A 14,118-nucleotide genomic window follows, 5' to 3' on the forward strand; every position below is an offset into this window, starting at 1 on the left:
AAATATTTCACTATCTAGCCCTTGCAGGTTGCTGGCCTTGCTACAAGGCAATCACTACTAGCTATTTGTTCACATACATTTACTAAGTGTCTATGAGAGTTGGTTTTAGGTTGTCTACCTTCAGCATCTTTACACATAATCTTAGGGCCCCTGTTGTACTTAATGAGTCTGTGATGAGACTGGTGAACTGAGTAAAGTTAAAGAGCAGTGGCCTCTTGTGGCCACTATAAGTATTATTAATATGCAGTCCTTGCTAGAATTGCAGGGGAAAACTACAGACAGGTTGATTCTTACTGAGGAGTGTAGGTTATTATTTTGCATTTGTTTTCTGCCTCTTACTGAGCGGTCATAACCTGAACACTGAACTAAAAATGAGTTAGAAACCAATGCAACAAAAAGATGATCTAATTATATTTAAGTTTTTAAAAAAATCTCCGTGTTAAAAATTATAAAAGCTTTGAAGACATTAGATACAGGCACCTATCATCCGAGAGTCAGTGGTAGGGAACCTCACTGGCACTCTTGCCTGTCTGTCTTTAGTGAGTCAATACAGTTGGGGTCAGAAATGCAAATTCATGTCCTACCCAGCAAACACCAAGTCCTGACCATGGACGACTGATTTTTCCTTTTTCATTAATCCCCAAGAAAAGGAATGGGCTGTACAAATCCTGAAAGACCTGACACTTTGTACAGACCTTTGCTTTTGTCTTTGGCCTTTGGCTTCTGGAGCCTGTTAATGTCACTCATTTACCAAATGGCAAAGCCATCTGAGTGATGCCTCCCGCAGTGAACAGCACCACTGCCACATGGGACAGCTTCCATCCATGAGAGAAAGGCAGCAACTCTGGAAGAGCCCATGACTCATTTTCCCAGCATTCTCTCGCAGCTCTGCAAGTGCTGTGCATCTCATGGCCCCATTTTCAAAAGGGATCAGAAAGTGGACACTGGTGCTGAGTTAGACATGACACACTGCTTTTGTTTGTGTGGTATGTGCTACGTAAAATATGGTTTCCAGTCCATGGCAAGGATAATTTTTACTAAATGTTTATTTTTTTTATGTTCAAGATAAAGCAAATACACAAATGAATGCAGAAATAAATAACTAGAAATGCTCTGAAAACTTTCTATTTGCCCTTCAAATTCAGTTTTTTTTTTTTTTTTTTTTTTTTTAACGTTTCTGAATGTTTCATGTAAAGAAATAGGTGAAATATAAACACTAGGGAAAAGAGAAGCCCATCCTAGTACAGAAGCAGCCTTCTCTGACTGAGGGTTAGTGGCATTATAATAACAAACACAAGACATAGCACTCGTCAGCACTGACTCAGACAGCTCTGCTGGAGAAGAAAAAGGCACAGACTGAAGGGACAATGGTGAGAAGCAGAGTAAATGGGCTCAGTCACATGACATTGAGAATGAATTCTGCAAAAGTGAACAAAATCAATGTTCAAATTATTTGCCTTCATTCAGATGACTTCTTTAAATTAAGATGTATAAACATAGGTTATAAAGACATTACTTTTGAAGTGTCTTTGTATATTTCTTCTATATATAAATCTTTGTATACAATTTCCTTGTTCCTTATATATTTCCTTATATAACAAACTGAGCCAGGGCCTCCCAATTCCAAGCCCAAAGTTCCTGTGCAGCCTCTTGGCCGCTCTGGGCCAGAAGAGCCAGGAAAGGTCTCTTTAAATGTAGTCATCTTCAACTGGTTCTCCATTGACATCACAGTAGTGGATAAAAATCGCTACCACCCGCTGAAACACACCCTTCTTCATCTGGCGCATTTCTGAGATCTCCTCTCCTATTGTCTCCATACAAATGTCTGCAGACAGCTGTCCCTTCCTTCGAGGGGCATAGATGGTACCTGGGAAATGGGAAAGAGACAAGAGATACCGAGAATCAACCACTTGGTTCATTCCTGTACCATAAAGGACGGCTCACAGAAGTTGTCTTCAGTACTTATATCAGGTAAGACAGCAGACATGACCAAAGTACCCAGGTAAAAATAATGCACCAAGGACTAAATTATGCGAAGTACAAGTTGTTACAAAATTACTTCATAAACATTTATTTCAAAGCTTTACCTAAAAGTGAATATACAAATATGCTAAATCTTAGAAAGTTTTTATTAAGAGCTTCCCCCTAAATTACTATACTTAAATCACAATAAGCTGCAGTGACACAAAAAGATTTCTAAGAAGCAGGTCACTAATTAGTACAACTGATCAATTCTGAAATACTATATATGTAAATTCTTCAATGAAGATCAATGAGTTTGTCATGCATGGTGGCAGCACATGACAAACATAATCCTAGCAACTTGGATTAGGCATGCAAGGCCAGACTCACTACACAGACAATTGGAGGCAAGCTGGGACTATATGAGAATCTTTCTCAAAAAGCAAAATTCTTAATGGTTTTATAACTGGCTGTTAAATCTCCAGCACATATACATATGCAGGACCAAAGAAGGCAATATAATGAGTAGGAAAGCTGAAGGAAATCTCATTGTGTGCATCTGCTGTACCAACTCAGAGCTGGGACCTTTTCAGAAGAGATACTAAAAATATTTAAGAAAACCAAACCACACTCTGTATTGTCACTAAACCACAAAGATATTAACTATTTAACATAGGAAGGCAGACTCAGTCTAGAGAGTACAAGTTAAATCAGGTCATAATTACTCTCTTCGTCGTCTTCAAAATCATATCTGGCAAAGCTGTTGGGCTCTGCTGCCCGTAGTGACCTCAGCCAAGGGAAGTCAGAAATCATGGAATATGGTGCTCCATCCACAACACCTGAAATAAGCAGACAGCTGTGAAAGTCCTATTGGTTATGGAAATGCAGACTACTCCTAAGCAGTTACAGCTGGGCGCAGAGACTGAGCCAGCCTGCCTACAAAGTCATTTCTAACCACCACATTTCTTAATTTTTTTTCTACCTTTTGTGTGTCAATAGGTTCTAATTATTCCAGGGATGGTAGAGACACAGCAGACTAACATTCATCCAGCCCCTGCCTCTTGCAAAGATTCAAACCTCTCACTAATGTGATTTGTTCTAAGACCCTCCATATGTCCCCTAAGGCATGCCCCTCCCATCTAGTTCACGGCTTAACATTTAGCTCCCTTATCTACGTAAATTCTTACCCTCTAAAGTGTAGATTTCTCTCCCCCATGGGTACTTAGGGTACTTCTTTAAATCTTCTTCAGTTCGAGTGGCTTCCAGGAAGAATTCATATTTAATGAGTTCTCTGGAGGCAACAGGGGGAAAAAAATCAAGTAAATATGTAAGAGAAAAAGACTGCTGGGCAGAGAGCAACTGTCTTGATATTCAAGACTAGATTTTACCAACAATCTCCAGGTAGAATGACGATTCTGACATTGCCAGTCACTCCAACTAGAGAACAAATCTAACCTGCTCTCAGCTACATTCTTTATTATCTTTCAAATCATGTTAAGGAAAGAAAAACAGGAACTCCTGAGCAAATGCCTTGTATATTGAAGAAAATTAGTACAACGTTTATAAGAATAAAAACAATTTTATGTAAAGTGAAGGATCAGTCTCAAGGCTGTCATTAACTTATTTTTTTTCCATTCTCCATGTCTGAAAAAATAACGCATGCAGTTTCTTATGATTTTTTTCTAAGTTTGAAAAAAATGCTACATAAATACATGCATGATTTTAAGCTTGAAATTTTCTTTCATCAGGTTTTTTCTTTTTTTTTCTTTTTTTCAATGTGTTTGTCATGACAAATAAATCTATCTAAAAAGCTCAATTGGAATCATTTAAAATAAATTAGGATTTGCTTGTAAGAGTACCCAATAGGAGAAATATGAAAAAGGAATTTTGGGACCATGGAATCACTTACTGGTTGATGTTGGCTATTGTATCCATCCAGTTGCGAATGCGCACCTTGTTCCGAACATTGGGCGGATTACTGAACTCGTGGATAATACAAATGTGATAGGGGTAGGGACCACTAAACAGCTTCTGCTCCAAAGTTAGTGTATCTACCTGTGGAAGACATCAGAAAAAGGCCTTTGAACTAAGTCTGAGACATCTGAAGACCTTGAAAAGCTTCCCCTTTGAGATGCCTGGATGATTTAGAAATCAAATAGCTCTGTTCCAGAGCACCGCTTGCCATGTTTGGATTAAGACTTAGCAAATTCTCTGCACAGCAGACTCATCAATTTCTCCCTCACTGCTCAGTCAGTACCCATCAAGACAGAGAGAGCTGATTCAGGTACCTGATTTCTGTCACCTCCATATCATCCGAGGAGGTCCTTAGGAGGTTTCACTACTGGCTGCATTACAGAACTGAAGAGTGTGCAGAACTGTCCTACGCACAATTGCTAAGTTGTAGGGAGACGTGTCTATCCTCCTTGTGCATTCTGTGCTGACAGTGCATTCTGGTGGATGCCCTTCCCACCCTCCAGCTCTGCAATGTCACCCTGCTTTCAGAGGGACATGAGTTCAACTCCTTCACAAAGAGGAAAACTCCCCTAATGAAAGAAAACAGGGTCTAGCTTTAAGCATGTAGGCAGTTTTGACTATTAATACACTTAAGAATTTGATGGACTGACTTTGGGGGGCTCAATTTCAGAGTCCAGTTAATATTTCCTTCTGGCAGTAACCATCATCCTATACATGCACTTAACTTTCAATAATAATTACAGATATCACACTATTGCTTAAAGCACAGCAGCAACTGTCTTAGATTATCATATATACTAGTTAAAACAGCACAAGAATGTTTATAATATGATAATAATTTTACACATAAGGATTAAGAGACAGAGGTTAAAGAACTTGCTCTAAGTCAAAGAAGAATCTGAACCAGGAAGCTTGTAATTTGAGAGCATGCTTAGTCAACAGGCAACTTCTAGCTTGCCAAAGGAGTCTATGTAGCCGCTAAGAATCCCTAAACAGCTAAGAGGAAAGCATTAACAAGCAATATCGGCTTGGTTATAAAACACCTACAGATTGTAAAGAATCATTATTGAGGGTCAAAGTAAACAAGTAGTACGATGTGTATTTTATCATAAAAAGGCAGAGCTCATTACCTGCTGCATTGGACGCAAGTAGATGATGCGGTTCCTCTCTGGCGGCATCTTCAGTATTTGGTCTAGTACCTGATCCATATTTAGTTTCTTGCACTGTGCATAGTCAAATCGATTTACAATCGGTGCATTTTCTACCTTTAAATGTTTTAGTACCCTGCACCTGGTAGCTATAAAATAAAACAATAAGTTCCATAAATATACAAAAGTGCAAAGCACGGAGTCCTGGAAGCTTCTGTGCTATGGCTAGTCAACACAGGTACTACAATGGTCAAGTCCAAATAACAGAAAAAATTGACACTATGACTCAGTTCAGAAGAAGCTGGTTGTCCTCATGCTAGAGAGGCATCAAGGCCCCTTGTCCTTCTAATGCTGCCTGTTAAAGAAATTAAGTCCTAGAAGTGACCTACCCAGGAAAAATTTCTTTACTGAAGAATTACCATATAGTTAAAATAATTCACCAATATTACCTTGTATTTAATGATAGAAATTGAGGAGAGTTAATTTTAATTCCTGTAACAAATATAGAAACAGATCTTGAGAAAAAGCACAGTAATGTATAGATTCTCAGGTCTTTGGCTAGGTATTTCAGTAAATGGAAAGATCTACTGAATACATTACCCCAAGACACAATTCTTCTTGTTCAACACAAGAAGCCAGAGAGAGAAGTATCTGCTACCCACTCACTACACAAACTTCACTACTCTGCTATACCAACTACTTCCTTGTTTTAAATCACCTAGTTCAACTGCAGAGGATTAAATGGATGCAACTGTAAAACTGCAAAGCTGGTTTGCCTGACTTTGAAAACTTTGCATAAAGTCATCTTTTATAAGGTCTCTGACACAAACACCATCACTTTACAGAGCACCCTGCCCTGTAACTAACTTCTATATTTAAACAGTACCAGAATCCTGCCTTCAGGCTCACTGTCTTCTCTGTTGCACAGGAAAAGGAGGAATTAGAAAGAAACAAAGAAAAGAGAGAACCAGATGATGCCATGGACTTGATGACTCTCTGCAGTAAAACCAGACATAGCTGAGGCTAGATCTAATCTCATTTTAGGCTTCCCATCTGCCATTAACTTAGCTGTTGTCTAGAGGTTGAACTACTTTAAGATCCAGTGTCTCAGGTCAGGCTGAACTGAACACCTTTAAAGGGCAGAAGGTGGACCCGAGGCCGTACGCTCTATCAGCAGGCAGAGGACGACACTGGAAAACCATCGGGGTAAAGCACAGCAATATGGCCAATGGCACTCTCTAGGATGTGCTCACTGCATTGGGAGGATTGAGATAGCAAAGGGGAGCATCTGGAGGTTGTTTTAGATGTCCAGAAGCAGAGGGTAGACTCCTGAGCAATAGTCAGGAAGGCCAATCATGCTGTGCCTTCTGAGCTTTCTGTTTCAAGAAGAAACTCCAACAGGAGGTAGTGACTTGATTAGATATTCTATAGCAAAAACCTAGTTGGTTGAAATAGAAAAAAAAAAAAAAAAAAATTCAAATTATTACAGCATGAACAGAGCCTGACATCTTACAGAATTCAGGGGAGAGGGTCTTCTCTGTCCTTTTACTATTTTCCTAGTTCGATGACATGTTTGGAAGATGCCTTTTAATGGAATTAATGAGATTTCTTTGCTTATTATCAGTATCTGCTGATAATAAGTGATATCTGCTAGCTGTTTCCTTTAAGACAGATCCTTGCTCTATGGCTCAGGCTGGCACTGGGTTTATGGCAATCCTCTTGCTTCAGAGCCACTTAAGTATTAAGATTCCAGATGTGAGTCATGCCCAGTTATATAAAGTGCCTGTAGCAGTTACACCCTGTATTGTATACCTACATGTATATATGAATATATATACCACTATATACACCATTGCATTTAACTACAACGAAGGCAAAATGTGTTATGACTTAACCAAAATTATGTATATTTTAGACAATGAAGAAAATGAACACACAACATGTAAGTTGCTCAAGTTAGGAACAAGGCAGATCTTGATTTTTTTTTTTTTTTTTTTTTTTTTTTTAATACAGAGTCTCACTATGTAGCCTTGGCTGGCCCAGAACTTACTATGTAGACTAGGCTGGCTTCAAACTCAGAGTACTGCTTACCTTTGCCTCCTGAGTGTTTTAGACCAGAGGTGTATGCCACCACACCCAGCCTACATTTTTTTCTTTTTAAAAAGGAATATAAAAACATAACTTAAGTGTAAAAAGGAGGCAAATCTCGTTAGAAATGGATATTCTATACACTTAAAGCTTCAAAGCCTTTCAGAGACAGATGTGTAAGGAAGGACACGAATGTATAGAGGAGTATATGAGATAAATAAGTAGAGATGATAGAAAGAGAAGGCGTGTGCAGTGGGACTGGAGAATGGGTTTGGACTAGTGACACTATGTTAGGAACTAAGGATATGTTGAACATCTAACCAAACACAGAGCAGCAAAGCACTGAAGGCTCATTTTTTTTTTTTCCTCTCCCCACACCTTTACATCCAAAGTTAAGCTAAGGTATTAAGTGACTGTAGCTTGACTACGCCATGAAGCTACTTAAATCAGGGAGCAATTGACTTTCAAGGAGAGGCCACATATAAAAGGAACCAAGCCTCAGCAGATGGACCCTCACTATTGAGTAATTAATTATATAAGAACCATACAACAAAGACAAAAATAATAAATGTGGTTGTTTTACATGGGAATTAACTTTGGCAATACCGAGGTTTGAATCTAGGATATTATACATAAGCAGGAAGCATTCTACACTGAGCTATATCCTCATTTGCTACTCTCTCTGTGTCTCATGTTTTAATTATTCTTACATTTTATTTTGTGATTAGGTCTCACTGAATAGCACAAGTTGACCTTAAATTTATTATCCTCCAGGTCAGTCTCCTGAGTAGCTGGGGTTGCACCCTGTACTGGTCTGGCTTTACTTCTATAAAGGATGTTGGATGCTCTTGTATAATGCAACCCCAAATACATACCATGGATAAACATCATCTTGGGGCAGTCTTTCAGCACTAGATCTGTGATGCCACAATTGGTCATGGTGACTCCAACAAGATTTTTGGATTTTAATACAAGAACCTACAATGATAAAAGTTTACAAGTTACAAGTGAGTATCTCTTTCCCAGTGCTTTGTTTCCTTTAAGGGCAAATTTTTCTAGAAACTGTTAATCAAATTTTCTCTTTAGAATATAGAAAATACAAAAGCAGAAACTTGAGTTTCTTTGTATATCCTGGGCTAGGCAGTGAAGAGAGAGCTTTCTCCTTCACCTGCACATGGTCATCCTCGATCACAGGGTCACTGGTACTGGTAGACTTATCTGCAGTCCGCTTTCGCTTCATTGCATGACATGGCTTCGCTTTGGCAACTTCTACAAAAGGAAAAATAAAACTCAAATTATATCCTTGTTTCCTCCCAGAGCATATCTGGTCACATATGAAAACTCCATCATAACTCCAAAGTCTCAACTTAGTTATTGAAATACTTAGCTGGTGTTTCTAAAAGACTGTTCCAAGTCATGATCACCCTTCCCAAAACCCAGCCCATTCTACAAGCAACTCCAAAATCTCATTCATGTACTTGACTTTAACTTTCCTACTAAAAAACCTTACAATGACTGCTGCTTAGAGTGTATGTTTCAATCCCTGACACTTGTATAAATACCTCAACTGTACCTGTTCTCAATAGTATACCAATCTGTAGACATAGACATCAACTATATCCCACTGCTTATGTCTAAAGCCAAAAATCACTCTAGTAGCTTTCTGTTCAGAACATTTGTGCCTTCAGGGTTTGAAAGATAAACCATCTTGAACCTACTCAATTTTCATTTTGTTCTAACAAATTTATTTGGACCTCCAAATATTTATTGTTCTGTAATTCCCCCATGTACCTGTCTCCATATTTAAACTAAAAGTTCCTGAAAGGCTACAACTTTTCTTTCAGAGTCAGCCAGCATGAATTAAAATGTATACTGATGGAAACCCCTGGCAGTCAACACAGCTCTAAGGGTTTCATTTGTCTGAACCCATTTACTCCTTCTAACAGACTCTAATACAAGTTACTGTTAAAATTCTCCTCACTAAATATAGTAGGAAACTGAGCCATAGGAAGTAAAATAGCTAGCCAAGATATTAACTGGTACCGAGTCAAACACAATCTGACTTTAATCACTAGATTACCAGACCAATATTTTTCAGTAAGGGTTTAACTGAATTTACTAGTAGTTTATTAAAATGTAATTAATTATAAGAATAAGCATGATTTTACATATAAGAAAACCAAGTTCTAAATCTGTATCTAAACCTAAACCCACACCATCTATTAATACACTGAAAGTCTTGCCCTCATTCTTGATAGCAGCACACCAGTGAACAACAGCCCAGGTGTTAACTCATTAACTAGCACCTATACTACTGTTGAGTGCAAACATTCCACTGCAGAGTTCTGTAACCTCCAACAAGATTACAAAAGGAAATGAGGTACAGATCCTGCCAATACCAAAAGCTCAGGACTTAACATCTTAGCACTAGTCAACGTGTTTTTAACCCCCCTCCCCAGAATGTTTTCTCCTATTGGAACCAGTGAAATTCTACTATGCCAAATAACTGAAAGTGGCAGCTTTGATTGAAGGCAAAATGAAAAGGAGTTCTAGTCAAACAGTATCTTGAAGGAACTTCCTGCAAAATCTGTCTCCATAACCAAAAGTCAGCTAAAGCAGAATGTTTGACTCAAACACCAAGATTCACACAGCTGTTAGAATTTCCTCTCTTGCCAAACCTTCAACATGAAAACAGCAAACAGGCCCGGTTCACTCCTCCAGCAGTGATGTGCAAGTCTTTAGCATTCTCCTTCTATAGTCTGATTACAGACTTCTCACTTTCTCGAGCTGCTCTCTCCCTCTCCTTTACTGTCTCTAACATGGGGTTTGAGTTATGTTCCCTGCTCTCCACCGGGTCTAAATTGGTTTGTGTTCTTCAAAAAGCTATAAAAATGAAGCAACAATTTATTTGTAGATGCCCCCCCAACAGATGTTTCCAAATGTACAAGGAAAAAGGAATTATTCTTTCACATCTTCCTTCCTGTCCAGGGAAAATTTCTAACGATTTTGTGTACCTCCTAGCATCAATATACCTTATTGTTGCTACACTTACTAAGGTCACATCACCCATTTAGTATCACACTATGCATAAGACATGGTGTAAGAGGCAGGGAGTAGAATGGCAAACCTGCCACATGTGGCTTCTGATCTACCGGGCAGACAGGTGATGGAACACAGCATTACAAGTATCAAAGGGGCCACAGAAACAAAAGCAGACCAGACCAGCTTTCGAGCACCCAGGAAAGAGCCCAGCAACTATGAGAACTACTTTAACCAATGCTATTCTTTCAGAACCATGTAAGCTGTTCTATGGTATTTTTGTATTAATGTCAAAAATAGGATATCACAAAAAAGTAACTCTATGAACTTATAATATGGCTTTACTATGCCACAAGACCCTAAGGCAAAAACTAAACAATTCAAATGTTATTTCTCAACTGATTAAAAAAGTTCCCTTACAACCATATTTATTCCTGTATTAGGCATATTTCTTTAATACTGTTAAAAGAGAATGGCTTTAATAGACATAGAAAAACATGTTAGCTTTAAACTAATCTGTAAATCACTCAAATAATGTGTTCTTCTTAAGCGGCCTAGAAACTACTGAAATCAATATTTTGGCATTTCCCCCAGAAAAACTTATTAAAAGTAAATGGACGTTTGCATGATGTTTTGAAAATATTGAAAATTAATTCATGCACTAAAACAGAGTTATCTCAAACTAGAAAGAAACAAAGGAAGAAAGAAAGAAAGAAAGAAAGAAAGAAAGAAAGAAAGAAAGAAAGGAAGGAAGAAAGGAAGGAAGAAGAGAAAAGGAGGCTATGGGTTGAGAGTCTGAAGTAAGATTTTTTGTTTATTACAGGGAATTAATTAACCCATGAGAAAAACCAGGCCATAAGACAGACATGAATGAGACAGTAAAAGGAAGAAGAACTCAAGGAAAAACTTAAGACCCTCAAAAGAAAACAGTTAATATGAATGGCTCATATTTAAAAATAAAATATCTAAGATCAATTTGTAAAATTTCACCAAGACAGACACCAAATACCTGGAACAAATGGACAAACATTAATAGTTCTCAAATAGGTCTCAGATAGGAAAAATAATGTTTTTACCAGTCAACTCCAAGTTATTCCAAACTCTGACAGAAGAAGAAATGAACAGGTGCTTAATAAATGAGATGCTGAGAGTGTCTCTAAAGCACGTGTGGCGAGCCTTTTACAGAGTACGGAAGTCGTGTACACCGACTTCACAGAGATGAGAACCAGGCAACTAAAGGTCTCCCAGCAAGGCTAGGACAGGATGATAAAGAAGCTGAGTGTTCTTAGTGTTAGTGAGCTGCACACTTCAAAACGATATCATCTCATGTTATATGTTCTTTTCTACGAGTTTTTAAAAGGCTATCAAAAAAACCTCTAGAACTGAAGCTAGGAAGATTATTTGTTATGTAACTGAACTAGAGTTTACAAAATACTGTGTACCTTCAAATACAACTTAGATTGTATCACTTATGTCACCACGACTATCTGCACAGCTAAGTCTTGATTTGAAAAAAAAAAAAAAAAAAAAAAAAGCTCACTTTTGTGAGATGAATGCCTCATGACTTCAGCTTATTTAGTGTATGTAAAAGAGGACTCTGCCTCTGTGGTGGGACTTGTTTTAAGATTCTAAAAGTGAGATGCTTAGAGAAAATTAAAATCCACTACTATCTACTGATAAATATTAGTAATATAATAAAGGCATGAGGGCTCACCTTAGAACTATAACTAAGATTAAAGGACATGTTCAGTTCAGTTCAGTTCAACCCAATGCCAAGCATATACACTACTAATATCAATGAAATTAAGAGCTCAAGCATGCACATTGACCTAGCTGGGAGCAAAATAAATTTCAGGAAAAACAAAACCACACACACACACACCACACACAAAACAAAACCACACACACACACACACACACACACACACACACACACACACACACAAATCACTAAAACCCACAGAAGCAGAACCAGGAACTCATGGGAAACCCAGCCACCTGCCTTCCTCTGAGCACTAGATCTTTCTAAGGTACCCTAAGCGTGGGGACAAAGCAGCATTCATCTACCGGGCCTAGGAATCAGATCAGGACTGCTTTCAGGGAAAATACACACAGTGTAACTTTTCTTAAAGGTGAAATGACTCTGAGTTTTCTGGATGGAAATTGTTTAACACCCCCTTCCACCGAAACAGTCTCAAAAACCATTTAAAAGTTTCTATGATCCACAGAACTCCCAAAATGAGTATAATTCACCATAAGTTGGCTTTTTATAAGAAAACTCATGAAACATGCTTGGGCCTTTCTCCAGCCCTGCCCTGCAGTAGCTAATCCTGGGAGCATTGTCATACCTGACTCAGATATCAGCGGTACATGGGACAGTCTGCTCCTGGCCCTGGTAAGGGGCCTCCGAGGGTAGTCTTCATTAGACTGCACGTCACAACTCTCAGGCTGGGAGCTCCCCCTCCTGTCCTCACCTGCAGCCCCACAGCCACTCCCATTAGTTCTCTCATCACGAGCTGGGCCTGAAGACCCCCCTTGTGGCAGAGTCCTAAAGGAAAAGGCGGATCTCGTACCATCCGGGCCATTCACAACACAGGCTCGGCTGGTTGAAGGACGTTCCTCATCAGAACCCCTGCTAGTTCTCCTTTGGGACTCCTGGGGCCTGTGACAGCAGCATCTGGGGCAGACAGAACCCTCTGCATTTCCCTCCTCCGTGGCCTCAGAGTCCTGTGATCCACCAGGGGAGCAGACACACTGCCTGGACACATCCACTTCTGTAGGGCTGGGTTCTGATGAGCCAGCGCTGGTCACCGTCCTTACAAAGTCGGGGCTCTGAGAAGCAGTGCTGGGTGAGCTGGAGTTTCCCACTGTACTGCTGCTGCTGCTGCTGCTACTGCTGCTGCTGCTGCTGCTGCTGCAGCTGGGATAAACATCCTTGTTCTTTTTCTTTTCAGGAACATCCCTAGCTGCTTTCATGTCGGCTTTGATCTGCTCACTGGTGACCTGACAGCCTTTCTCGCAGCTGCTCTCGTCCAGGGGAAACTGCTTCGCCTGGCCCATCTGATGGGAGTTGTGCCTCTTTCGGAGTGGAGTCTTGCCTTTTCCACTTACTGCTTACAGAAAAAGAAGAATGGCCCAAGGGAGAAAAGATTTCAGTACAGATTCTGGACAAAAGGCAAGAGTAAATCTACAACAGGCGGCCATGTGCGCTAGTTTTCCTAATGACTACAAACCTCGGCACCCAGCTCTAGTGCTTCCCTGCTTAGCTCTTTGCAGCTTGCCCAGCAAGGCCCACCATGACCTGATTCTAAACTAAGCTCCCATTTAGCCCCCTCTACCTGTACTCTGCACCAAGCCCTGACATTTTCCTCAATATACCCACTTCACCACCAAAGGGCCTGGAGCTCTGTGTGCTCCCTGACGTGCCCTACCCTAAAGCCACTCTAGCAATGCCTGCAGCATTGCGATCCATGTTGTCTACTTGAATTCAGCTGGACTAACGGTTCTGGAAGGACTCCCATGAGCCTTCACGGCACCTAACAAAGGCCCCATGCCGCAGCAAGGCTCAATAAATAGAGCAGAATAAACACGCAACCCTGGTTCCTGGCCAGCATACACTTTCCCTGCCTGATTAAGAAACTGGATTTTCTAGGAAAAAGTACAGGTTAGTCAGATGGTCACATTTCACCCTAAATTTTAGTTTCCATAAAGCTTCTTTTTAAGCACAGTATAAATCTGATTTTAAAAGGAGTGAACTAAAACCTGCACAATCAGTCAGTGGCTAGTAAAAGTAGTCTAAGTACAAGAAACCTGAGCTTTCCAAAATGAAGCATTAAATATAAAGTAGGTACAATGTTAACTGTGTACCAAACATCCAAACACATTAAAGAGCAAAGAGGGAAAATGA

The 14,118-nt window shown here is 39.6% G+C and overlaps 1 protein-coding gene across 3 annotated transcripts in view; it reads right to left on the minus strand.

The window, feature by feature from the left end:
- Nucleotides 1-1,031: 1,031 nt before the first annotated feature.
- Fbxo38 (F-box protein 38) overlaps nucleotides 1,032-14,118 on the minus strand; it is a 45,275-nt gene continuing 32,188 nt past the window's right edge. For 2 of the 3 annotated variants that reach the window (XM_051201098.1, XM_051201099.1), the window contains exons 15-22: nucleotides 12,560-13,321; nucleotides 8,341-8,441; nucleotides 8,048-8,150; nucleotides 5,067-5,233; nucleotides 3,872-4,017; nucleotides 3,150-3,253; nucleotides 2,688-2,801; nucleotides 1,032-1,867 (exon numbers count right to left, since the gene is read on the minus strand). In XM_051201098.1, the coding sequence (XP_051057055.1) occupies nucleotides 1,689-1,867; nucleotides 2,688-2,801; nucleotides 3,150-3,253; nucleotides 3,872-4,017; nucleotides 5,067-5,233; nucleotides 8,048-8,150; nucleotides 8,341-8,441; nucleotides 12,560-13,321 (1,676 nt within the window). In that variant the 3' untranslated portion in view covers nucleotides 1,032-1,688. The remainder of the gene's footprint in view (nucleotides 1,868-2,687; nucleotides 2,802-3,149; nucleotides 3,254-3,871; nucleotides 4,018-5,066; nucleotides 5,234-8,047; nucleotides 8,151-8,340; nucleotides 8,442-12,559; nucleotides 13,322-14,118) is intronic. The other variant, XM_051201100.1, reaches the window with a different exon arrangement.

This window comes from Phodopus roborovskii, unplaced genomic scaffold (genome assembly GCF_943737965.1).
Source record: "Phodopus roborovskii unplaced genomic scaffold, PHOROB, whole genome shotgun sequence".
NCBI lineage: Eukaryota > Metazoa > Chordata > Mammalia > Rodentia > Cricetidae > Phodopus > Phodopus roborovskii.